Source organism: Hemicordylus capensis, chromosome 9, assembly GCF_027244095.1.
Source record: "Hemicordylus capensis ecotype Gifberg chromosome 9, rHemCap1.1.pri, whole genome shotgun sequence".
NCBI classification, from domain to species: domain Eukaryota; kingdom Metazoa; phylum Chordata; class Lepidosauria; order Squamata; family Cordylidae; genus Hemicordylus; species Hemicordylus capensis.
The window spans coordinates 4,396,781-4,424,011 of record NC_069665.1 but is presented as its reverse complement, the minus strand read 5'-3'; the positions used below and the strand labels follow the sequence as shown (position 1 = coordinate 4,424,011).

The 27,231-nt window shown below is 49.9% G+C and overlaps 1 protein-coding gene across 2 annotated transcripts; it reads right to left on the bottom strand.

The window, feature by feature from the left end:
* Positions 1–484: 484 nt before the first annotated feature.
* Positions 485–27,231, bottom strand: PLLP (plasmolipin). Of its 2 annotated transcripts, none has more exons than XM_053270707.1 (4): positions 26,805–27,231; positions 10,158–10,331; positions 3,399–3,521; positions 485–1,579 (listed from the first exon to the last, which is right to left on the bottom strand). In XM_053270707.1, exons 1-4 carry the CDS (start codon positions 26,871–26,873, stop codon positions 1,460–1,462), a joined length of 486 nt encoding a protein of 161 aa, XP_053126682.1. In that variant the 5' UTR covers positions 26,874–27,231; the 3' UTR covers positions 485–1,459. The 2 variants fall into 2 exon arrangements, with proteins under 2 accessions (XP_053126682.1, XP_053126681.1); XM_053270706.1 differs by lacking the exon at positions 26,805–27,231 and adding an exon at positions 25,255–25,854.

The following is a 27,231-nucleotide window of genomic DNA, read 5'->3' as shown; positions in this document are numbered from 1 at the left end:
CGGATGCAGAGAGGAGCTCACATGATAAATGCTCCTCCATATAAAATGCTTGCCGTTACCTGCAAGACAAGGTGTTTTCCAAGGTGGGTTTTTTTTGTTAGAAATGGCGGGGGTGGTGGTGGTGGTGCATTTCTAACATCAAAGAATGTGGAAAACACCTCACCTTGGATTCAGGTAAATACAGTACATGAAACTTCTGGGAGAAGCCATCCGGTGGCTGGTGTGGGCTGCCATGTCATCAGCCTGCTGCTGGCATCTAGCTCTATCATATGAAGTCAGCAAATAGCAAGGAGGTGGTTGATATCCTGAACTAGTGTTTGGTGGATGTTATGGGATGGATGGGGGGCAAACAAGCTGAAACGTAATCCAGACAAGACAGAGGTGCTTTGGCTGAGTAAAGCCAATTATCCAGCGGTAGGGTAAACCTACTCAAAGACAAAGTTCACACAGAGCAACCAAATAAGAGCCTAGTAAGTGTCAACAGTGAGTGACAGATTTAGGTTTATTTTAAACAAAATTGTTCATCGTTTAGAAATCAATAATAAAATACTTGCTGTATACTTCCACCCGAAGCATCCTTGCTATTACTAAATGTGTTAATTATTACACATTATTTACACAATAAATGCAAAGTGGCTGGCAAAAGGGGTGCTGGGGTGGCTTTTTAGTGGATTTAGTGCTGAAATGTGAAGTGTGCTAAGGCGGCCCTCCTTGGAGACAGACGCCCTCTGGGCTGGCTCATGCCTGCACGCTGACCGCAGGCATGACTAGGCCATCAGCATTCAAATCCTGACTGAGAGAACTCTTCTCTCCCCTGAACACGCAGTGCCTTTTCAGGGCATTCACACACACAGTTGCCAGACATCAAGCCAGATATATCCATGTGAACCAGACCTACAGGCCACACCACCTTAATACCCATCTTTTGCCCATGTGAAGAGGCTAACGCCGATTTAACACCACAGCCAGATCTCTCATGTCACACTGTTTGACAGTTCACACTTTAAAGGCTGCTCTGTGCATACACTGGGTCTGTTTGAAAGCAGTGAACACAGGTGGGTGGGGAGACCTCAGATGCTCTGCGAGTTCTAGCTGGCACATGCAAGCTATGCTGTGGCTACCCACTAATGAATCCTGAAGGAGTGCTCCAGCCCCAAATCGTCTCTTCCCTTGCTGACCTTCCCAAGTGCTCTGTCTCTGTTGCACAGCCAGTCTGTGAAGGACGTGGATTAGTGCGAGGTGGGGAAGGGTGGACACTTAACTGGCTCTAGGTGGCATTACAAGACACACCACGCACACACACACACACACACACACACACACAGAGAGCAGGCATGCTGGGCACAGGCCATGCTAAAGGTGGGGCTGGGAACAGAAAGCCAGAGGGAGGAGCATGCACCCGCCAGCCCCAGCTGCCACGCCAAGAGCCATCACGTTGATTCAAAGGAAGCCACAGGTTTCAGGCATGATTCGAAACGGCTGCTTGGCTGGTGGCCGCGTTACTGCCATACCCTCTCCAGGCCCGGAAGCTGAGGAAAGCAGTGACCCCGTAGCCGATCATCACAAGGCAAGCAAAAAACTGCAAAGACAAGAGGAGAGGCATTGGGGCACGGGGAGGGGCCCCATCCTGGAGCCCAGATGTGGTTGGGCTCCTCGCTCCCCGAACAACACTCTCTGCCAGCCCTTCACTCCCCCAAGCGAGCTGTTCTGGAGTCGCCCCTGATGTCATGGATGGCGTCGCCTCAGCTGCCGTCCCAGCTCCTGGGCATTAGCTCACTGTTGGCACCACAAGCTGGGACCGAGGGCACAAACGATGTCCTCGAAAGACAGGCCCATCTTTTTGTACAGTTGGTGGCAGGGAGGGGGGCAGAATGTTGTGGGGACAAATGGTTGCAGACCATGCCAGTGTGGCTGGAGGGAGGGGGGCGGGCTTCCCCCTACCAGGGAGCATTATCAAGCCAGCCACTCCGTGCCCGGGCCATGATCTGGGCCCACAAGAGTTGGTCAGCATCACCATCCCACGGGGACAAATGCTCATCGTGATTTTTAGCAGCATTTACCGGTTGCCAAACCTGGATGGCATCACTGCACTTGCCGCTTTCTGTGTGTCATTACCCCTTCTCTATCCCTACCAGTGTTCCCTCTAGGTGCGTGCGCACAAGTTTTTAAAATATCCGCTCAGTTAATTTTATATCCCGCTCAGGTTGAATCAGGAAGGCCCTGTTCTGAATGCACATGCACACACACTGTTTTGATACCGCAGCCCAGAACAAAACTTATTCTGTGCACAGATGTTTTAGATTAGAGGGAACACTGGTCCCTATCCCCCTGAACGATTAGGGTAAATTTGCAGGCATCTTTGCACAGAGGGTAACAAGGAACAAGTTCTTGTACTCTGCATGAAGTAATCCTTGGAGGACATTCCTGCCAATTTTCATTTCATTTAAAAGTTTAAATGGTTTTAAAGCAGCATTTAATTTTCTATATCCATCCCGCTCTTACCAAAAGACTCAGAGTGGCTTACAGCATTCCTTAGAATTAATAAATGGCAAATTGAGTTGCTGCAACCCCAATGGTCAGGACAATAAAAGCATAAGACAAGACACTCTGACATCAATACAATTTTACAGTAGGTTTTTTTTATGATTTTAAAGCTTTTAACACACCATTGGCAAATATGGCTGCAGCAGGTCAGGACAATCAAAGCATGAGAACACACTGAAAGCTGGAAGCCTTGTGACGTATGTTATCACCTGCTTTCCATCTCTAGGAGTGTAGAGCTTGTCAATAATCACAAGGAGCATTCGTTCCCCCAGATGCTGGCTCATGGATGCCCTGAAGAGGAAAGCCGGGCAAAATGATGCCTCTTTGCTTTCTCTCTTCCCTTCCCAATAGGAAAAAGGAAGGAAGGAAATGGCAGGCATACAGAAGGAAGAAATGGGAGCAGGGGCGATTTTAAGACCAAACAAGAAGTTCTGGTAAGAAAGTACTCTGCATACTTTCCTTTCACTATAATCTTAATTGATGACTGCCATCTTCAGAAGTTAGCCCACATCTGCCTCAAATGTTCATGCAACCGCCATCTTGAATTGGGTGAATGACATTACAAACGACGCCACTGAGGTGTCCCTACAGCTGTACCAAATGTGGTCCAAATCGGTCCATTACAAAGTTGATAGAACATATACAGAAAGCTGGATGATCTCATAAGCTAACTTTCCTTAAGGAAAGTAGACTAAAAAGAAAGGAAAGGGGCCAAGCACCAAAACTTCATGGGCCAGCACTGGCTCCAGAAGTCATTTGAAGAGGTTCAGCAGAAGCACTGAGACTAGCAGGTCACCTCTAGCAGGGCTACAAATCTGCACGTACGGGACAGGCAGGCCCAAGTGGTTACCTACCGAAGCAGCAGCTCTTCTGTTGTAATCTGGCGAGTGTGGCCAGGAGAAGGGCTCGACCGATGCGGCGCTCGTGATGAAAGCCGTAGCATACAGGACAGCAGCTGCAGTGTTGAATACCACTAGCTGGAGGGCAGTGGGAGGAAAGAGAGATGGTCATTCATTCTACAGTGCTGCGTGGGACTTACAAGTGATGACGGGCAGAATACTTCGAACAGCTGTCACCGTAGGACTCGAACCTTGTAAAGGTAAAATTGATTAATTCCCCATTAGCCTGACCTGGCCAGAGTCTGGCTACAAGGATGTGGTTCTTTGTTCAATGGTCGCCCACTGCCCAGAAAACAAAACCCTAGCTCAGGATTTCTCAAACTTGGGTCTCCAGACACTGGACTACAACTCCTATCATCCCCTGCCACAATGACTCAAGTTTGAGAAACCCAGCACTCATTCATCCACCGTATTCATTTTTGTCATTATCTTTATTCTCTCTTTGTTGTTTGTTCAATATATTTCATGACTCCGAATCTTTTATGAAGTTGTAACGTTACGCCATATTAAAACTTCACATTGTTAGTGATCATTCTTTTTGTATTTGTATTACACTTTTGTCTGGGTATTACCCCTCTTTTGCATTAATAACCAAGATCACAAACCAGAACCTTGATGTGAAATTGACTCCACCTCCCAGTGTTGTGGCTGAATTCCTCAGTGAAAAGCCATAATTTGCTTCTTGCTATCGCTTGCAGCGTGAGCAATGTGACAGCAAGACCCATTCACTCTTGCTACTCCTCTCACGATTCAAGTGTGGTGCCTCCCTTTCCCTAAATATATTTTAAAACAGCGTTTACACATACAAGTTCATCCTTCCTCTTGCAAACAAAACCCATGCATGATTTTAAGCAAATTGCAGAACTGTGAATAGAGAGGAGGGTGGTATGTTTGTGATGTCACTGGTGCTAGCCAATATGTACCCGACATAGTTGGCCTTCCCCCAGAATGCTGGGGAATTGCAGAACCTTTTTCTCCAGAGGTTGCGCCAAGAGATTCAAATGTGTCTTCAATTATATTGAGAACAATACAGCAAAAGCACTTCAAACCACTTCTGCCACACTTAAAGTGCTACTTTTGCCTTCACCCCAAGCAGGCATTTACATGGATTTGCAGAAATGCTGCAATATAAAAGGCTAAATCCATTTTAGGGTGCATCAACAAAAGAATAATGTCTAAGACTGGGAAGTCATAAGCACTTATTTGGAACACTTCGTTCTGTTCCAGGCACCACAGTTCAGAAAGGATGTAAAGAAAGGGTTAAAGTTCCAGAGAGAAATCCTGTGAGAATCGCTACAAGATATTGTGTAAGCTCAGCCTAGTGCAGATGAGTTGGACTGCAGCTCCCATCATCCCCAACCACAATGGCCACTGTAGCTGGGGATGATGGGAGTTGTAGTCCAACATCATCTGGGGACCCAAAGTTGAGAAAAGGGAGATTTAGAGCAAGATTCTATTGTTCAACCAGGGCAGACCTTCTTAGCTAAGGAGACAAGTCATGCTTGTGACCACATGACCAGCTCTTTTCCCTGGCCTGACGACTGAGCCGGCGTTTGATTCACTGGCATGTGTGTTTATCATCTGAACTGTGCAGGCAGGAGGACGCGAGGTTTGCCTTGCTGGAGAACAAGTCGCCACGAGTCTGCCTTTTGTATTAAGTCTGGGTTACTCTTTGGGTGCTCTGAAACGTCTCCTGCAATCCCCTCTAAGTTCTGTGGGTCTGTTTCTGGGACAGGAGGTTCTCTGGCCACCGCCAGAGTACGCTCGGCTGATTAGTGCTGAAACAGCCGCAAAGGGCTGCTATTCGGTTTGGGAATGTTGGCAGGCCTGGATGCTGGGATGGCCGTAGGAATTCTAGTCCTACTGGTTATGAAAGGGCAACAAAGGATGTACTGTCACTGCTGCCCGGTGCCTGCCTTCTGCTCTGGCACAATGGAAGGAGGACTAGGAGGGGCTTTGCTGTTCTTGGGCGAAGGGAAGGCGCTTGCGGCCTCTCTGCAAAATTAACCCTCTCACTACTCTCAGCTTGCTTCGTTGCCTGACAACGCCAACACACTTCTCTTAGTTCAGATGCCAGCATTACATTGCAAATTCTGCAGAAGCCTGTTTAAGGATGAATTTGTTGGGGTGTTTTGTTTTGTTTTGAATGGTGTCACTCCTTTAAAAACAAGAACAAAAACTAGGGGAGAGCTGGTCTTGCAGTAATGAACATGAACTGTCCTCTGTGCTAAGCAGGGTCTGCCCTGGTTTGCATTTGGATGGGTGACTTCTATGAGCTCTGTCTCCTGCAAGATATTCCCCTTGGGGAATGGGGCCGTGGCTCAGTGGAAGAGCATCTGCTTTGCATGCAGAAGGTCCCAGGTTCAATCCCAGGCAACATCTCCAGGTAGAGCAGGGAGAGACTTTTGCCTGAAACCTTGGTGAGCCGCTGCCAGTCAGTGCAGGCAATACTGAGCAAGGTGGACCAATGGCCAGACTCAATAGGAGGCAGCTTCCTAACATTTTTTACAGTGTTGGAAATGCCTGTAATCCCACAATCTAAAAGGAAATATAAAATAGTCACCAGCAACAGCCACTGGAGGCATGCTGTGCTGGGGCTGGGTAGGGCCAGTTGCTCTCCCCCTGCTAAATATAAGAGAATCACCACTTTTTAAAAAGGTGCCTCTTTGCTGAACAGGGGACAGCTGAAGATTTATCTGTCCAGTTTCTCGGTCACATTCTTGGCTTCAAGGCATACACAAAGCAACTTATAGCACACTCAAATGACGATTGAAAGATTACAAGAAAAAAAATCAGAACAGAACTAAAACCAACACACTTGAAATCCTGGTAGCCCCTCTTGATAAGCCAAAGGTGAACACAGAAGTAATACATCTAGAACAGAGGGGCTGGGCGGGGGAGATGGGGGAGTCTCACCATATTCACTTCCCCACATACTTGTAGGTAGGCCTGTCGGTCGATTAAATGGAAAGTTGATACTGTTGTTGGAACCAGCTAAAAAAAGATTACAAAGTCACCTGCTTGCCTTTGATTTTTCCTTTCGGGGAAGTTTCTGGTGTCATAACTGGGCAGCATTCAGATTGAATTAGTAATTATTAAGTCACATTAACGGACACCCAGACTAAGTTACTCAACATTATTACTCAGGAGTTGCTCTACAGCAGGGGTTCTCCAACTTGAACTACAGCCCCCATCACCCTCAGTCACAATGGCATTTGGATGATGGGAGTTATAGTCCAACATCATCAAGGGACCTCTCTTTGAGAATCCTTGCTCGTTAAGACTATTTGCAACACAACTACTTGGGAGTAATTTAGTCTGGATGTCAACCAGAGAAATGAATGAGACTAAAGCTTATCATGACTTAGTTTGTCTCAGTGATTTCAGGGGTGCTTAATCAGCGGCTAACTAGCACAGATGCTTGCTGCTGGTAATATTTACACAGCATTTAGGTCACTTTACTAGTCAGTGCCCCTAAAGCCTAAACTGAATAAGAATACACCATAAAATAAAAATCCCAAGTAAAGTAATGTGATAAACGTAGTTCAAAACTCCTGATATTTGATTCCTCCGGGCCCCGGCAAAATTCCCTGTCCCTAGCCTACAAGGGAATTGCAGAGTTAAGGACTCCATGTAGGGCTTCCTCAGAGCAACAACAAGAACAAATATTCATATTCCATTTTTCCACCAGAGAGAGAAAATAAAATAAAAAATGGCTCCCAGTCCCCAATAGGCTCATAGTCTAAAAAGAAACCTAAGATGGCCAGTTACTCTCCCCCTCTAAATGAAGAGAATCACCATGTTAACTCTTTGTCCGGTTAGCGGACAGGCTTATTACAAGCTGACTGACCCAAGAGGAGCAGCTCTTGGGTCAGTCACCTTGTAATGGGGTCTACATGAGAGCACTGGAGCCTCATGTGTGCAAAAGCTCCTGCAGAACCACACGGCTCCCCAAAGAGCAGGCTGCCTCTCCTCAACTGTGGTGTGGTCACAAACTCAGAAGTGCAGGAGGAGTTCTCCATGGACAGAGCCCCATAGCCACGCCGCCCAGGGCGGACCACCCCAACGGTTACAAGCCTCACTTAGACAGAGGCAATAAACGGGGAGGTTCCGTTACCAGAAGTCAACGCTAGTTTCCACATCCTACAGAACTTGAACCTGCTGTGGGTATTCACCCAGAAGAGCAGTCTGGACAGTCAACCACAAAGGGAAGGACAGAAGAGAAGACAGGAAGAGTGGTGATAAAATCAATCGTGACCCCATATTCAGTGATGGAGCCAACTGTGGGCATAGCAAGAGCAGCATACGATTTCTATTCAGAAAGCAAAGGGCTAACCATAATGGCAGCTGCGGTGGGGACGAGATTCCTACTTTCTCGGCCAAGTAGAGTAATAGAAGGAAGGAGAAAGGATCGTGGAAGCCGAAGCTGCTGTAAAAAAAACAATGCGGCAAGAAGCGAAAGAGATGGCTCCCCTATCCCCCTATCGGCTGCTTTGTGCCCCTGCTGAGACCCTGGAGGAGGGGAGCGCCCGGACTGTGTCCCTGCCCATCCCTGCAGCTTCGCACCCCTGGCAGCCACAATCTAGTGTCTCTCTCTCTCTCTCTCTCTCTATCAGTGCACTCCACGCCTATCTCGTACAGCTTCCTTTAATTCCGCCATGGTCATTCCTGAGATCAGAAGGCGTATAGCACTTGGAAGAACCTCAGTGATCAGCATGAGTAAAATTTGGAAGAGCAAAGATATTAGGTCTCCCAGTCAAATGCAGACTAGTCAACGCAATAATATTTCCAATTAGGGATGTGCGTTTCGTTTTGGATACAAAACGTTTTGTAGTTTCGGCTGTTTTGGAACTCCATTTTGCAATCGCAAACAGTCTTTCTCCTTCAGTCTCCATTTTGAGTTTTGACATCTGTTTGAATTTCCAGCCCTTCCAGCCCACAGATTGGCCAGCAAAAGCATGAGCTGATCTGCTGGCAATTGCCTCCTTATTCCTTTTAGGCAAATTTAAGGGTAAATTTTACCCTCATTGGCTAGATGTAGTAGGGCAGTGTGCATTTACCCTCATTGGCCAGTGGGGCAGTGTGCATTTCATTGCTGTTGTTTCACACTGTTGTGTGTAGATCAATTGCATTTCGGGCAGGGGGGATGTGGATGTGCATGACCTTTGGAAATCTGCCTGATTTTATTCCAAAGCTCTGCTGTTGTTGATGTGTGATGTTGATGTTATTTGGGGTGGATTCGGGGCAGAAAGGAGGCTTTGGGGGCAGAAGAGTGGTTCAGGTAGTAGTGGCCCAATGGGTGCCTGCTGCCACCCAGATTCCAAAGGAATTGGGGAAAGGGCTGATTTTTAAAGAATTTCTGGTTGAAATGTCTTTGGGGCAGTTTCGGGGCAGAAAGAGGGCCTGAGGGGAAAAACAGTGGGTTAGGTGGCAGTGCCCCAAGGGGTGCCTGCCGCAACCCAGATTCCAAAGGAATAGGGCAAAGGGCTGATTTCTTAGGAATTGTTGAAGTTTATGCTTCTTTAAGGTTCCCCCCCCCAGGGAATAATGGAGGTTTCAGCAGACCCATAACTCCACCTGGGGGGCACTGGGGTGGCCGGAAGTGAGTGGTGGTATAGTGCACATAGGGTGCCAACCACCCCCATGGGTTGCTAACCTATGGAGTGCTGGGTTCTATTGTTTCTGAGGTGTTCTGAGTGTAGATTCTCTGGTAGCATATGAGATTTTCAATGACAAACCATGAATCCACTTTCATATGCTACCAGAGAATCTGAATCTACACTCAAAACATCTCAGAAACAACAGAACCCAGTACTCCATGGGTTAACAACCTATGGGGGTGGTTGGCACCCTATGTGCTCTACACCACCACTCGCTCTGGGCCACCCTGGTGCCCCCCAAGTGTAGTTATGGGGCAGGAATTATGGAGGTCCATCGTTCCCTATGGGGAAGGACTTTACAGATGCGTAAACTCCATTACATCTTTAAAAATCAGCCTTCTGCCCAATTCCTTTGAAATAATTCTGACAGCTTCCTTGCCCCCACTGGGCACTACCACCCACCCTACTCTGGGCCACCCCTTTCCCCCCAACATGAAGCTATACTTTTGCTAAAACCTCCATTCTTCCCTATGGGAAAAATCCTATACTTCAAAAATTCACCAAAAACCAGCCCTTTGTCCAATTCTTCTGAAATTTGGGTGGTAGTTTCCACCCATTGGGCACTACCACCTCCGCCCACTAGTTTTTCCCTGGGGCCATTTTTTAAAATCCAAAACATTTTGGATTTGGATTTTGCAATTTCGAACAAAGAACAAAATTGGGGTGTTTCGGATTGGCTGATTTCGAACAAAGAACAAAATGGGGGTGTTTCGGATTCGGGCCAAAAACAAAACAGAAAAAAAACAAAACGCACAACCCTATTTCCAATAGCTACACATGGCTGTGAAACTTGGACTTCGAAGATGGCAGATAGGAGAAGGATGGAGACTTTTGAGATGTGGTGTTGGAGGCGACTGTTGTGCATCCCATGGACAGCGAGGATGACGAATAAGGACATTTTAGATCGAGTTAAACCAATGATATCGCTAGAAGCTAAGATTACTAAACAAAGACTGACATATTTTGGTCATATCATGCAAGCTGATTCACTCGAAAAGACAATCATGCTGGGAATGGGATGGCTGGATATTATTAAAAATGACACAATACTCACCACGATCGGCCAAGGGATCATGTAGAGCTTCAGCTGAAGCTGGAAAAGGTACATCCCAAAGAGTATGACCGTCACCAACCAGAAGAAGATCGCAACAAACATCACCCAGCCATAGGAAGGGTACGGTTGGTAGTAGGTGTCTGCAATCAGGGCCCACACCAAGCAACCCAGCACCTGCAGGACACAAAAGGAAAGGAGCGTTGATCACCAAACTCACGACCCCAGACCCTCAGTTCCAGGAGACAAGCTACCCAAAGGTCTTTTCAACCCAAGGTTGTATGTTTGTTTTCTAAATATAGTAACTGTGAAGCTATTACCCAGGAGGAGAGCTGGTCTTGTGGTAGCAAGCATGAATTGTCCCCTTTGCTAAGCAGGGTCTGCCATGGTTTTCATTTAAATGGGAGACTACAGGTGTGAGCACAGTGGGATATTACCCTTAAGGGATGGGGCTGCCCTGGGAAGAGCAGAAGGTTCCAAGTTCCCGCCTTGGCAGCATCTCCGTGTAGACAATATTGATCTAGATGAACCAGTGGTCTGACTTGGTAAAAGATAGCTTCCTACATTCCTAAGTGTTTGCGCAGAATTTAGATGTCTTTCTTTGAGCAAGCAGCAGCTCTGTCCCAGTGAAATAGCAGTTTCCCCAACAATCAGCTTACTGTTATAGGCTTCCTCCCAGCAAACACCTCTGTTACGAATAGCAAATGCTGTGCAGAATGTGCACATGGCCTTTGTTGGGCACCTATTGGATAGTGTCTGTTACACCACCACAAGGCACAAGTCTTTCCCCGAGAGTTCAGAGAATTCAGAATCCCACGCAAGAATGCATGGGATTGTGCAGGAACTATACATAATGGCCCATGCTTGCATTCAACGCATTTAATTTGGCTCTCAATGCTTCCCTCCTCTCTGTTGTCCTCCCCACTGTAGGTTTAGACTGTAAGCTCCTTGGGGCAGGGACCTGCCTTGCTATGTTGTTCTGTACATTAATAGCACTACATAAGCACAACACTAATGGTGTGGAAGAACAGGACATACGAACGCCCTGCCTTTCCGATTACTCTGCAGCAAATATTCCATCCAAACTTAAGCCTTTTCATCTTTGCACCCAGAAATCACACGCCAATGAGCATGCTACTTCCAGGGGGCCCAGTGGCTTATGCTGGCCTTGTGGTTGCAAGCCTGAATTGTCCCCTTTGCTAAGCCGGGTCAGCCCTGGTTTGCATTTGGATAGGAGACTACATGTGAGCGCACTGCAAGGTATTCCTCTTAGGGGATGTGGCTACAGCTCAGTAGAAGAACATCTGCATGCTTGCCTGCAGAAAGTCCCAGGTTCCGTTCTTGGCAGCATCTCTAGGTAGGGCTGGGAGAGACTCCTGTCTGAAACCTTGGAGAGCCGCTGCCAGTCAGTTCAAACAATCCTGAGTAAGACAGACCAATGGATGGACTCAGTATAAAGCATCTTCCTATGTTCCTGAATAACTTCTGAAATGTTAACTTGAACTATACCACCCGTAACCCCAAAATTTCATATACCCTTTTAGGGGTCATTAATTTGGACAGAAACAGCATGTCTTGAAATTATCAGAGCTGCAGAATTAAGAAGAGCAGACAAAAGTCAGCCAGAGTCCCAAGCCGAACATCCCCCACTCTCTTAAATCAGAAAAAGCCACTTTAGGAGAAGGCATCGGGATAAGTGGGGGTGTGAAGTGGGGGGGGGGGCACAACCCTATCCCCATCACTGCCCTCAAATCCCCCCTCGCTTTTCTAGCTTTGAGGTGTGGGGGGGGGGATACACTAACCCAAAAAGAAAAAAACTCTTGGCTTTAGTCTGCAAGGGTGGGCAAACGTGGCCCACCCCTGCCTAAAGGTAAAGTGTGCCGTCAAGTCAGTGTCAACTTCTGGCACCCACAGAGCCCTCTGGCTGTCTTTGGTAGAATACAGAAAGGGTTTACCATTGCCACCTCCTGCGCAGTAGGAGATGATGCCTTCCAACATTGTCCTACATTGCTGATGCCCAATACATATAGTCTGGGAAACATACCAGCGGGGATTCGAACTGGCGACCTCTGGCTTCCTAGACAAGTCATTCCCTTGCTGTGGCATTAGGTGGCTCCAGCCTGGGGCGGAGCCACCACTGTGCAAACGGGTTCAAAGAACCCGGGCCGCCAATGAAAGGGGCTGCCGAAGCGTGCAGGGGGGCATGGCTCAGGCTGCGGAGGAGCCCCAAGGGAACTACCCGCTGCCATGCCTGGGCTCCTGAGAACCCAAGCGAGCTCTCAGCTTGTCATTTCAGGCAGCGCTGGCGGCCTGATCGGACGTATTTCCCTCTCTCTCCCTCTCCAGGGTGTGGGAGGGGGAGGGGGGAGTTCGCTCGGGGCCCCTCTGGAGCCCAAGCCACGCCCCCGCGGACATGACATCACACGCAGGGGGTGTAGATGGAGGGGGCCCGCTGTTTGGCTCACCCCGCAACTGCTCCACCCCTGCCTAGTGCCTCCTAAAACAGGCATGGTTGGTTGCTAAGTTCTGCCATCACACGGCTTCCTTGCAAGAGACAACCAGCCATGCAGCAATTCAACAGGTACAGCCAGCGTGTACCGACAGCCCCGCACCCCATCCCGTGCAGCAGTTCAAAGCTAGCAATACGAGGGGGATACCAGGATACGAGGGGGAAGGCAGCATCTCGAATCGGCTCTTGTTTCTCTCTCAAGCACCTGGGTATCCAGGAGCCTGGATGTCACCTCCTGGTGCCGGTTGCTATGGCTACCCACCCACTCCAAGCAATGCGACACCCCCCTGGAGATGGGGGCCCCATTGTCAGGCCGGCCTGTGGGGGCTGGAGCTGAACCACAGGCCCTGCAGAGCATCTGCCTGTCGCTGCTCTGGTGGATTCGGCTGCTCTTGGCTGGGAGGAAGACAGACAACGATTCCTCCGCCTGGTGCAGCTGGCGGCTAAGTTTGATAGCCGGGGAGGGGCGCCCCCAGTTCAAATCCCGCCTCAGCCCAGAGCCAACGGAGCAGCCTCTCTTAACCAAGCCACAGGCAGGGGCGGGGCATCATGAGGGGGTGGCCCGTGGGGCATGACGGGCCCCCAACCCAAGGCCCAGAGCCCCGAACCTCACTGGACCCCTCCCTGCCCTCTTCCAGAAAGGAAGCGCAGCAGCAGCAGCAGCAGCGGCGGCTCCTGCACAGAGCAGGGGAGAGAGCTGCAAGCCTGCTCGTCCCAGAGACGCTGATTATATTATCAGAGACTTTTTTAAAAGATGTATAATTAGTCTTAAGGTGGAGTTTGATCGAGTTGCATTGCCAGCAGGATCTCTAAAAGACCTAGCAAGGCCCCAGGGCTGCCTCGCAGGGTTGTTGTTGCTGTCAACACACAATACTCAGGGCTTTCACATCCATCCAATTCAGTATGGTCAACGGCCAGCATTCGTCACACAGCACATTAGTTACACATCGAATGCTTAAAATATCCACCACATTTTATTTATCTAGCATGCGAACTGAGCAGAGAGGCACCTTTTAAAATGGCGATTCTCTCATACTGAGCAGGGGGAGAGCAACTGGCCCTATCCAGCCCCAGCACAGCATCCCTCCAGTGGCTGTTGCTGGTATCTACCTTATGGGTTTTGTTTGTTTGCTTGTTTTTGGAAACTGAGCCCTTTGGGGGCAGGGATCCATCTTTAGTTATTACTGTTTCTCTACGTAAACCGCTTTGGGAACTTCTGTTGAAAAGCAGTATATAAATAGCAGTAGCATATTTGTATACTGCCCAAAACTGAGCTGAGTATTATCACTAAACAATCTCTGAGTATTATCTTTAAACATTTAGCCACAAACACCTATAAATCAGCACTTGGACTTAATCACGTTAGCATCTTAAGTAACATTAACACAAGACATGCAGCAGCAAATCTAAATCTATCTATATTAGAAAGCACTCCAAAATAACTGTTCTTAAAATACATTCCTGTCTTAGTGAGTAGCATCACACCATCTGCAGATTCTGAAAGCTGCAGCAGCACAAAATTTAGTAACGCTACAAGAATATCAATATCAGAGTGTTGATCTGACGGAGGAGCATAACATTTGGTGCTCTATTAATACTACATATTCTAATTATTTTCACTTATTAAATATTGCTCCCCAAGGTATTGCAGAGCCTAAAACAAGGGGCCAGACCAGTGTTCCCTGAAAAAGGGATTCCCAGATGTTGTGGACTACAACTCCCATAATCCCCAGCCAAAGGCCACTGCAGCTGGGGATTCTGGGAGTTGTAGTCTGAGAACCCCTCTTACAGAGGACACTTGGCCAGACGCTGCCTTGCCCTATGACCAGTGTTGCCTCTAACAGGTTCCCAAATGTTGTTGACTACAACTCCCAGAATTCCTAGCTGTAATGGCTTTTGCTTGGGGATGATGAGTGTTGTTGTCAATAACATCGGGGAATCCCTGTTCGGGGGGACACTGCCCATGACCGTGGCGGGCACACAGAAGGCTCCGGAAACATCTCCGGGTAGGGCTGCAAAAGACTCCTGCCTTGAAGAACCTTGCTGCCAGTCTGGGTAGACAATCCTGAGCGAGATGGACCAAGGGCCTGACTCGGTAGAAGGCAGCTTCCTCTGTTGCTTCTTCCAAAGGGCCATGGAATTTCCAAGTGGCCAATGGCTCTTCGGAAGGACCAGGGCTTTTCAGTGGGCATCCCCTGCCGTTCATTTCAGAACATTCCCTAGAGCAGCTGCTTTGCACACAGAAGGTCCCAGGTTCCATCCCTGGCAGCATCTCCAGGTAGGGCTGGGAAAGACTGCTGCTGAAAACCTTTGAAGAACCTTACTTGAAACCTGGCTGCTGCCAGTCCGTGAAGACAATACCAAGCTACATGGACCAAGGATCTGACTCAGTAAAAGGCAGCTTCCTGTGTAGCTGTGTATTCAAGCTTCCAAATCCAGGTGGCCTAATATGCATAATTTGCATATGCAGCACCATTTGATTTGTATGCTTTCTCCTCCTTCCCTGCCCTCCCATGTGATCGGATCCAGAGTAGAATCCAGCCAATCCGGGCAGCACATTTGAAATCTGTGTAAATCCAGGTGGAAATTAACATTCAATTCATTCTTTCTTTCTTTTTCTGTGTAAACCACCCTGAGCCATTTTTGGAAGGGCGGTATAGAAATCGAATAAATAAAAATAAATAAATAAATGTAGCGGCCGGCTGGAGGAGCCAAAATCCGGGGGACATGGCAACCCTATATCCTGTGGTTCCCTGTCACCTGGGAACCACAAGATATTTGTCAAGCCCTGCATTATGCACAAAGACATTTCTCAAGACCGTCACACACGAGTGTGACCGAGAAACCTCAGAGGAGGCCACACAGACAAGAAGCAAGGCTACGCAGCCGGGAGCAGACACTGGGGTGGGGGAGCTGGGGTGGAACATGTCTGCAACGGGGTGTGTGTGTCTGCAATGGGGGGGGCACGCCTCTGTTTGCACACCAGAAAGGGCAGGGAGGGGAGCGGTGCTGGTCAAGGCAGCTGTCTGGCCTCTTGATTTACCACCGGTGACGCTACAGAAGTCTCCATCGCTTGTGGCTGTGAAAGCGATGCTGTGTGGCTAAAGGGACAACATTGTTTGTCTCCAACACAAACGCTCCGGCTCCCAGAGGCTCTGCTATTGCTTCAGCCTGGACAATGCCTCCTTTTTCATCTTCCACTTCCAGCCCCCACAATAGATGAAACACACACACACACACACACACACACACACACACACACACATACGGTTGCCAAAAGCACAGCCCATGGTTTGTCTTGACAACAGGGGCCCTACCCAGAGGCAACGTCAGGCAAGACTCTGAAGAACAGAAGGTGTGCCCACGATAGCAAGAGGCCTGGCCAGTGACCCCATTGCAGACTTCAGGGTGAGGGGAGGGAACCGGGAAGCCTGCTTATGGAGATACTCCAGATTCGGCTCAAAGAGAGACCTATAGAAGCCGCTACCGGTCTGTGAAGACAATACTGAGCTAGATAGACCAATGGTCTGACTCAGTATATGGCAGCTTCCTGTGGATTGATGCTTCCTTTTTGCTTTTTAAGCACAAGAACCAGAGAGGTGCTCCTAAACCAGAGTTTCTCAACCAGTGGTACAGGTATCCCTGGGAGAAGGGAGGCAGTCCAGAGGAGGAGGATGGTGAGGTTACTGCTTTTAAAAAACATCTCCTCTCTTTGTCCTCCTTCCCACCCCCTGGCCCTCTATTTTCCCTGCCTCGATTTTTCCTTCTTTCTCACCCCTTCTTCTTCTCAAAGCAATGACAAATTGTTTGGTACAACACTTTATATTCCCTGGGAGTGGACTAACTGGGCATACTGGGCGCTTTCCAGACTAGCTGCTCAACAGCAGCAAAATGCCTCCATTCGGGTAAGTTGCACTGAAAACGTAAACAGCAGGGGGAGCAGTCTCGCAGGAACTAACAACCTGAAAAAACAGCAACTTTCCCACACCAAATAGACGACATCCTAGCTCTATATCACAGCAATTAAATGCGAGACAAGGCATTGGCAATGTGAACAGCACTCTGCTGTCCACATAGGGACTGCGGTGTCATGACGCAGGAAGTGTGGAAGCACACTTCCGAGATCTGACGTGACCCCGTTGCAGGGTCTAATCTGGAAAGCACCCTGCACTTTCTGCAGCCCTGGGTTCAGCCCTCCGACTTTTGACCAACACCAGCTATATACTCAAGTTGTGTATCCCTGCCAGACACAACCCTGCAACCCTCGAGGTCAGGGATTCCCAGCTAGTGGTATTCCAGCTGTTACTGAACAACTCCCTTCATCTGCAGCCACAACAGATTGCAGCTGGAGGCGATGGGAGTTGTAGTTTAGCAACATCCGGTATGCCACTGGTTGGGAATTGCTGCTTTAGGTGGGGAGCCAGTAGCAAGCATGAACTTTCCCTGTTGCTAAGCAGGGTCTGCCCAGGTTTGCATTCGGATGGGTGACCACATGTAAGCGCTGTAAGTTACTCCCCTTTGGGAATGGGGCTGTAAGCTCAGTGGTACAGCATCTGCTTTGCATACAAAAAGTCACAGGTTCCATCTCTGGCAGCATCAGGGCTGGGAAAGACTCCTGCCCGAAATCCTGGCAAGCTGCTGCCAGTCAGTGTATACAATACTGAGGTGAGTGGACAAATGGTCAGACACAGTAAAAGGCAGCTTCCTATGTGCCCACACTAGATTGGACATGTGTCATATTGTGGCCCTATATACACAGCCCTTCTTCCAACACATGGCACATATTACTGTAAATATAAATTCCACTGGGAACCTTGAGGTGGTATATAGATTTTTCAGAAGTTAGGGGGTACCTGTTACTTTAAAAGACTGGAACACACGGTCCTTAAGAATAACCACAAGCTGTCTGCAAAGACACAGCAGGGAGAGGTGCTTATGACAACTGCAAACCTTCAAAGCATGCAAACACAAACAAATCTGTTTTGTTTAACAACAATATGAAATATTTAGATTAAAGGCGTCTGAGTACAGCACACATCTATACAGAGCAAAATAAAAAGTCATTTCTTTTGTGATTCTGAAGCTCCAAATGAATCCCATATAATGCCTGAAAACACATTTTAAATTGTATTAAAGTATTAAAAACAAAAAGAAAGCAAATATCCATTATACTAATAGTCACACTATAAAATGATTTATCCTAATCTAGGATAATTCTCAAAATTTCATCCTCAAGGATAACTTCAAACGGCTTTGACTTGCTGTCAAAATTGTTGTTCACAGCTCAGCATTAACACCACAGCTCAAAAAGGATGCTCTTCAAATACTCGAAATGAGCTCTAAAGTTCTCCTAGCTTGCAGCAGAAACCAGCTCTGCATAACACAGATTGGACAGTGGCTACAAATGCCACCCTCCTCTTCCCTACTGACAAACCTCCAATAAATAAATAAAGGACTCCCTTGAGCACCTTTACCACTTGGTTAATTTTTAAACAAGAAGTTCTAGTAAGAACTAATCTTCCTACTTTCTTTTGACTATTTTGACTTATAACTGGACTAAATTTGGTCAAGATTGTTTGCACCTCAAACGTTCAGACATCTGCCATCTTGAAGCAGGGTGGATGGCATCACCACCAACTGAGGTGTCTCTACAACTGTACCCAGTTTGGTTCATATTGGTCCAGGCATTGCAAAGTTGATAGGGACAGAATGCTGGGTGATCTCATAAGCTTGTTTTCCTTAAGGAAAGTAGGTTTAAAAACCAAGAAACAATATGGTGCTTATTTAGGAACAACAACAACCAGGCCCATCATGTGCTTCTCAACTCTTGCTTACCAGCACACCCATGCTGAGACAGGCTCAGGTGACCTTGCGCGTCATTCCCAAGAGTCCACCTCTTTCTTCCTTCCATTTCATTTCTGCCTTTCCAGATTGCTCTCATGGCCGGCATATTCCGAGTGCCTGTAAATCCCACAGTCCTTCCTCCAACTCATGCTGCAGTTTCACAAACTGAACAGTGGAACTGTACCTTGACCAGCTCAGCTGTTGAATCTTGGCAAATGCCTCTCCCTCCTCTTCTGTTTACCTCCCACCCTTCCTTCAAAGGCCTCAAGGCAACATTCATGGTTGTTCCTCCCCCTGTCACCGCTGAATCTTCACAAGAGCCCTGTGAGGTCGGATAGGCCAAGAGATGGTGACTGGCCCCAAAGTCACCCCGTGAGTTTCATGACCGAGTAGGGATTGGCACCTGGGTCTCCCAAATGCTCGTTTGGCCACTGCACTATGGCCCAAGGAACCTTGGTCCAACTAGCTCAGGACCGTCTACACTGACTGGCAGCAGCTCTCCAAGGTTTTAGGCAGGAATCTCTCCCAGCCCGACTTGGAGATGCTGCCAAGGACCAAACCTGGGACCTCCTGCATGCAAAGCAGATGCTCTCCCACTGAAAACGCAACAGCAGATGTAGTTGAGAAACTAAGCTGGAAGGAACATAGCCATAGCGGGAAGCCGCCTTTTCTGAAATGAAAGGGTCCCTTTCCTGAAATTCTAAGAGTGTGGTGGTGGTGTTTTTCAATGTCTCTTGCCCTGTGACTTATGGAGGGATGGGGTGGGTGGGAACGACACACTCAAAAGCACAGACTAAACCACAAATTCTCTATTACTCAGAGCAAGCCTACAAAAACAGCCAGGGCACCAGTCTTGAAAGCTGGCTCCCTGTTCCCCGTTCTTAGATGCTCCTGCAAACTTCAGTTCCTTATCCAGGATGCTCACGCAGGGCAGGGGTGTGTCAAGGCAGGCAAGGGTTCCCAACCTTGGGTCCCCAGATGCAGTTGGGCTACAACCCCCACCATTCCTAGCCACAATGGCCAAATGGTTGGGGACTCCTGAAATAAGGATCTGGGAATCAGGAAACAATGTCAGCCACATGCCAAAGCTGCATCCTCAGATTTTTCATATGTATAATTTATTATTGATTAACAAAAAAATATAACAGGCAACACATTTCAACTTCCACTTTCTTCCACTGCTCTGATGTTATAGGAAAGATACAGTAGCCTCTACACCTTTCCTATATCATCAGAGCAGCAGAAGAAGGCAGAAGCCAAAATGTCTTGCCCATTATATTTCTGTTTTGTTAATCAACAATAAACTTATACTGTTCTTTTTTTATTAACTGTATCGTTCCAGAATCCAAATATTATTTCCATGGAGTTCTGTTTGCAACTTTAAAAATAGTCTCTCTCTCTCTCTCTCTACACATATAGTATGTGTGCAGAGGGAGAGAGGAGAGAAAGAGACTGATTATTATACACACCTCATGAAAGCTCTGGCTTCAGATACCTGCAGGTGAACTGCCATTCAGGAGACCATTCTCAGGCCTCGAGAAACAGAAACATTCTTTTGTCGGGCTCCTGACCACTCATCCACAATTCTCAAGGCAGCCAGACTGGACAAGACAGTCAGGATTGTTATTTCCCACCTTGGGTGAGAAGAGAGACTCCTGTCTTTCTCTGCCGAGAATCAGATGCAGGATGGATCTGGGTTCAGGTGAGGCCACTTTACTTTAGCCTTTGGATGTGCACACAAAAATCACACGTCATCATAAGGTAAATAGGAAAAGCCACCACACCCTCTCCTGTACTCAAAGGCAGTCAGGTGCAGGATACGGGGGCGGGAGAGCTGGTCTTGTATTAGCAAGTATGACTTGTCCCCTTAGCTAAGCAGGGTCTGCCCCGGTTGCATTTGAATGGGAGGCTTGATGTGCGAGCACTGGAAGATACTCCCCTCAGGGGATGGAGCCTCTCTGGGAAGAGCAGAAGATTCCAAGTTGCGTCCCTGGCAGCATCTCCAAGACAGGGCTGAGAGAGATTCCTGCCTGCAACCTGGGAGAAGCCGCTGCCAGTCTGTGTAGACAATACTGAGCGAGATGGACCAATGGTCTGATTCGGTATAAGGCAGCTTCCCATGTTCCACTGCCTGTCAGTGTAGAGAATACTGAGCTAGACCTATGGACTGACGTGGTATAAAGCAGCTTCCAATGAACCACTCAGTGGGTTGACATCCAGACCAACAAAGCTCATGTGCAATGTTGCACACCCTCAAGACAGGCAGCTGTGCAAAATCCTGAAAATGCACTCTTGCGTCAACATTCCCTGCCATGTAAATGGCGGCAGAGACTTCCCAGGAGGCGACACACCACAGGTTGTGGATCTTGTTGCACCAGGGCAGGGAGACTCGCACCAGTGCAAAGCCAGTACTCTGCAGCGCCAGTTCCCAACTACCTTGCACAACTAGTGAGTGCAAGACCCTTGTGTTTCTACAGCACATTTGTGCAAAGTGCTTCACTGGTCCAGATTCCAGCCATTAACTCTCAGGCTAGATGTGACAAGGTAGCTGACCTGCCAGAAGCAGCCGTGAAGGGGGCTCCATCCATCTACTTCTGCGCAGAATGAGAGCCTAGAGGTGGAGAATGGACTGTACCACTTCGGACAACAGGTAGGGGTGCCATTACTTTTTAAAATGCTCCCCCATGAACACACACAACATGAACAAAATCAGAAAACTGCCTGATATGCCTGTTTTAGAGGGCATGGGACATCTGGAGGAACCAAGCTGGATCCAGAGGCAGGCCGGCGGCCGCCTCCCTCCCCATCACCATGAAGGGCCATAGCTCAGCTGCAGAACATCTGCTTTGCATGCACGAAGTCACAGGTTCAGTCCCTGGCCACATCTCCAGGTAAGACAGGGAGATACTCCTGCCTGAAACTCTGGAGAATCCCACTGCCAGGCAGTGTAGACCAGGGATTCTCAACGTTGGGTCCCCAGATGTTACTGGACTTCAACTCCCATAATCCTCAGCCCCAGTGGCCTTTGGTTGGAGATTATGGGAGTTGAAGTCCAATAACATCTGGAGACCCATCGTTGAGAATCCCTGGTGTAGACAATACTGAGCTATTGCCGGTTTGAATCCCCGCTGGTACCATATCAGGCAGCAGCGATATAGGGAGATGCTGAAAGGCATCATCTCATCCTGTGTGGGAGGAGGCAATGGTCAACCCCTCCTGTATTCTGCCAAAGAAAACCACAGAGCTCTGTGGGCGCCAGGAGTCGACACCGACTTGACGGCACACTTTAGTTTATGGCAGCTTCCCATTGTGAGGATGAGACCAGAGCTCAGTGGCTGAGCAACTGGTTTGAAGGTTGGTCCCTGGCAGCATCTCCAGGTGGATCTGGAAACAGCCACCTGAAATGCCAAAGAGCTGCTGCCAGTCAGTGTAGAGCAGGATTTCAACTCCCATAAGCCCCACCGGCTTTTGGTTGAGGATTATGGGAGTTGGTCCCATAACATCTGGGGACCCAACATTGAGAATCTCTGGCACTGCAGGCAATACAGAGCAAGATGAAACTAACCCTCTGACTCAGTAAAAAGCACCTTCCTATGCATTGCTCACCAGACAAGACTGATGGGTCCAGCAGAGAAGAGGTTGCCTATGGATCCGTGTGTGTGTGTGTGTGTGTGTGTGTGTTCCCCACCACCACCACACCATCACAGCCCAATTTGTGAGAGAACCGCTGCTTTGTCTTCATGAGCCTCCCCTGGGAAGTTTACACACAGCAGGCTTGACCACAAGTTTACTGGGAAGGTTTAATGCGACCTCAAAGTTGTCCCAAAAAACTGACATAAATAGTGGATTTTTTTAACCCCGGATATAAATCGGGCTACGCTCTAATGCGCAGTGAAAAATCCAAATTGTGTGTGAACTGCTCCACCATAATGTGCAGGGACTTTGGGGTAAATCTGGCCCATTCTGGAGGAGATGCAAGTTCAAGGGGCTTTTAAAGCCCCATGTGAAAAACTTCCTGTGTGGTTTCCAGGGGGGCTTGGAGCTGTGCCGTGCCATTCCTGTTCCAGCGCTGGTGCTGGATCAGTGCCCCGATCTACAGATCTCTGTCCATAGCAGCGGACTGTATGCAAATGGATCAGCCGGCTGGGACTACTGGGCCAGTTCAGACAACACAACCCACACACACGAGAAGCGGGATGGATGCCGGTAGGGGGAGTGGAACGTGCTCACACTCCTAATTGTGCGGTGGGCAGGCCAACTTGGATCAGCCCGTCGTCCTGAGCACAAGGCATATAAAACAACAAGGGCCTCTGAGCATGTCCAGATGGCCTTTCCCACTCTGGTCAGTAACACAACCAGCACCCTACTGTAAGACATTTTTGTTACCCTTCTGAAACATGCACTATCCTCTACTGGGGTAATGGCTCCCTAGAACAACTTGTCTTGTTGAGGCACAGAAACACATCTGGTCACAGATATCCAGTTAACAATTATAGAAGAATATAATTGTTCCTCTGGAGGGGCCTTATCCCTTCAGAGGAAGGAAGCACAACCAGTCACCAGAACTTAACTGTTCAACGAAGCAACACTTTGTGAATCCGGGACCAATCTCACAATCTTTGCTTTGCAAGTCCATCCCCCTGATGCTGGATGTGTGCATGGTGCCGGCTGTGGTTAGTGACTGGAGCAGTAAAGGCACTCTGTACATGCTCAGAAGCACTCATTACGACCCCTACCCAGTGCTTAGCATGAGAAGGGCCAGGAAGCAGCAACGTCCCAGAAGCCCCCCTCCAGAGACTTGGCAACCGTGGGCCAAGGCCCCAATCCTCCTAGCTTTCCAGCACCCAAGATTACCTGTCTTGAGGAGTCAATGGAGAGGAGAGCTGGTCTTGTGGTAGCAAGTATGACTTGTCCCCTTAGCTAAGCAGGGTCCACCCTGGTTGCATTTGAATGGGAGACTTGATGTGTGAGCACTGTGAGATATTCCCCTCAGGGGACTGAGCCATTCTGGGAAGAGCATCAGAAGGTTCCCAGTTCCCTCCCTGGCAGCATCTCCAAGACAGGGCTGAGAGCGATTCCTGCCTGCAATCTTGGAGAAGCCACTGCCTGTCTGTGTAGACAATACTGAGCTAGATGGACCAATGGTCTGACTCAGTAAATGGCAGCTTCCTGTGTTCCTGTCCTGATAGCTCCAGCCCTCACTCTTAACGCTCTTCATTTCTGGTCCCATGACAAAGGCAACAACGCAGCAGAAAGAGCTCCAAAGAGATGGGACTGGGGCAGAGGTAGCCAATCATGAAGGGGGAAGAAGAGCTGCACCTGTCAACATCTGCTCTGATTCTAGGACAGGAGTGCACAACTGGAGACCCTGCAGCTGTTGCTGCCGGACTGCAATTCCCATCACCCCGATCATAGGTTATTTCAGCTGGGGAGGATGGGAATTGTAGTCCAACCATAGCGGAAGTACTTCAGATTAGCCACTCCGGTTCTTAGAGATACAGGAGCAAGGGTGGCTCCAAAGAGGGGGTGCGGGGGAGTGCTCCAAAAGAGTGGCTGCCCCCCCCATCCATGTCTGTTTCAGAAATCTAATAAGTGGGACCTTGCTCACCCATCTATACATGCACTTTGCCCCCTTGTGTGTGAGCTGCTCCCTGATAACTCACAGCAGGGATTTCAGGGTACATCTGGCCGATATATGAATGCCCCCCCCTTCCATTCCGGAGGAGATGCGAGTTCAAGGGCTTTAAAAGCCCCCTGTGAAAAACTTCCTGTGTGATTTTCAGGGGGGCTTGGAGGTGGCCCCTCTATGCTGGAAAGCCCTCAAGGGGAAAGCACTGGATCCCAGCAGGGCCTGGTCTGGGGCCACATGATACAAACACCTCCGCTGAAGTGTCTGGATGGGAGACCCAGAACCAGACCAACCCCATCCTGAGTCCTCCACAGGAGCATAGAAATAACTAACTGCCCCACTCCAAAATCCTTGGGGTAACAAGGCTTGGGAGTAGCCATGTCCCATTCTCAACACACACCCCCACTTGTCTCTTCCCTCCATGCAGGGAAGAGGGGCTAAAACTGGGGAGGGGGGTGTCTAGGGAACAGTTCCTCCCCACGCCCAGTACCCTTTACATCTCAGGAGTAGAAAGTTAAGATATCCCCAAGGCAACAATTTGGAAGAAACAGGTTTTGTTCAACTCTCCTTTCAGGTTTAGTAGGAAGAAAGGGTGTAGCTATCTGTATCTTGGGAATCCCTTGGGGTCCTCCCACCCCCTTAGAAAAAGTGATATACAAGTCATTAAAATAATTTCTGTTGATCAGGTTTCCAGTGGAAGCACCAAAAGGCGGAGGCGGGGGGGGGCAGGGCCAGACTGGGGGCACTGAGAGGGCGCCGGAATGTATGTGGGGAGGGTGCCAGGTTTTGAGCAGAATAGGTAATTACGGGTGAGAGTTGGGGCGCAGGGGCACCGCGTGGGTAGGGTGCCCCAGGAATATGCCTTGTTGACCTATGGGCCAGTCTGAACCTGGGGGAGGGGGGCAAGGCAAAGTGCATTTATGGGTGGGCAAGCGGAGTCCCACATATTCGATGTCTGCAACAAAAATTTGGGGAGGGGGGCAGCCTCTTCTCCTCTAGAACCGTCCTTACTAGTTTCTCTGCCAGGCACTCTGCACGTGCTCAAGAACAAGGGGCCTGAGAATTCGACTCCACCCCGGGGCGAGAGGCATCCCTACGCGTGGGCTGGCCCTACTCACGATTTCCACGGCCATCAAGACCCCGAAGAGGGAGCGCAGGAAATCCACATCCACGGCGGAGGAGCGCAGCGCGGGGAGCGAGCCACCGTGCGCCCCCGCGGGGGTGCTGGTGCGGGTGCTGACCTTCGCCGGGAATTCGGGCATCCTGCCGGCGGCACCCGCGGAGAGGGAGAGCTGGCCGGGCGGGGGCGCAAGGCGGGCGGGGGCAGCCGGGGGAGCGAGCGCGCCGCGGCTCTGCAGGGCGAGGAGGGGCGCCGGCGGTGGAGCTGCTGCGCCTTCACGCGCGGCTCACGGTGCCTGCCTGGAGGGCGCGTCCGCCCGTGCGCTCTCGCTGGCTTGCGCGCTGGGGCGGAGGAGGGCAGGGCCAGCCAGGAGCGCCGCCGCCGCCGCCGACTCCCCAGGAGCCGTCGCCAAGCAGCGGCAGCGCTTAACCCTTTCCGGCGCGGGCACAGCCCTGCCTGCCGGGGGAGGAGGACGAGGAGGAGGAGTGCCACCTCTTCCAAGAGGAACTCCGCTGCTGCTCCTCTGCCAGCAGCCGCCGCCTGGTGAGGACAGTGCGGCGGGACCCCCACTTGCTGCATGTGTGCGTGCCAGGCACAGGAGCAGAGTCGTTCCAATCAATCAATCAATATTGGCTCTGTCCCAAGTGCCCCCACTCGCCAAACGCACGTGCGCGTTGGGTTCCCACGCGCGCCGCGCGCCACACGCCATTTCTCGCCTCCCACTCGCCGTCCGCCTCCCACAGCCAAGCGAGGGCCCAACGCGGAGGAGGAGGCTCCAAGCCCCGGGATCCTGGCTTGGCAGGCAGTAAGCCCGGCGAGCGCCTTCTTGGGACTTCCTCCCGAGCAGGACAAGGAACTTAGGACCGGACGACGGGGGGCGGGGTGCTAACTAAGCCCTTAGGCACGGACCGGGGATTCTGGAAGAAGTTCCGCGGTCTTGAGGACAGGCGACGGACTTCTGAGTCCACGAGTCTAGGCTCGGGGCCGCCAAGTCAGCTGTCTTCAGGCGACCAGTGGAGGAGAGGGCAAGCGGGTTGGGTGGGCAGCCGCGCCGCTGGAGCTAACACGTGTGGCACGCGCACGCCGGCAGGAATCCGCAGGTGCCGCTTTGCAAGGCATGAATGGAGACGAACTGGGAGCCTATTCGGATGGCCCAAGCCCCGAGGGAGAGCGCGCGCTGGCTCTTGCAGACCCCCGCCCAGCACTTGCGGAGTTCCAGGCCAGCCCTCATTTTACTGAACTTAGAACTGCTGCCAAGGGGAAAGAGGTCGCCTGTCCCTTTAAGAGCTGCACAGGAGAGGGAATTTCAACAGGTGCAGCTTGTCGTGCAGCCCGGGGAGAGAAAAGCTGCACCTGCTGAAATTCCTACTTATGTGCAGCTCTTAAAGGAAAAGGCGACCTCTCCCTCTTTTTCAGATGGCAGCCCTAACTCCACCCCACTTCAATCCTCAAACGCCCCCCCCCCCCCCCGCATATCTTCCATCCCCCAAAGCTTCTTTCAATCTTTCCTTTTGCCCCATTCCCAGTGAGGAGTTGCTCTGTCTGCACCTGGGCCCCTCTGCCAAGCAATAGCGAAGACCTCCTTATCACGCATGCGGAGCAGACTCGTGGGAACATCGTGCGGGTAAAATGGGCGTCTGCATATCCTCGTCACTGGCTTCTCGTGGCAGAGCCGGCTGCTCTTAAATGCACAGCTTCCACGGACTGCTTGAGAGGTGGGCAGCCCCTGGTAGCCATGGAGACCAGCCCGCTCGCCTGCTCCTCGTGTCCCCCAGCGCCCTCCGAAGCGTGTTAAATCCCCTCCAGTTCGACGCGATCTTACTCCCCAGCGCTCAGCTCGGCTGCCCGTTGAGCTCTGCTCTTTGCACATTGCATTTCCCGCGGGATGAGGGAGTAGGGAAGCTGCGAGGGGTTCTTAAGACAAAAGCACAGGCATAAAAACTGGTTTGAAGAAAAACACGATTAAAAAAGCAGC

Excerpts from the sequence above, each read along its gene's own strand:
- PLLP (XM_053270706.1), bottom strand. The coding sequence starts at position 25,398 with ATGCCCGAATTCCCGGCGAAGGTCAGCACCCGCACCAGCACCCCCGCG. Across the intron at positions 3,522-10,157 it reads TGATCCCTTGGCCGATCGTG|CTAGTGGTATTCAACACTGC; the intron begins GTGAGTATTGTG and ends ACTGCCCTCCAG. Across the intron at positions 1,580-3,398 it reads ACAGAAGAGCTGCTGCTTCG|TTTTTTGCTTGCCTTGTGAT; the intron begins GTAGGTAACCAC and ends TTGTCTTTGCAG.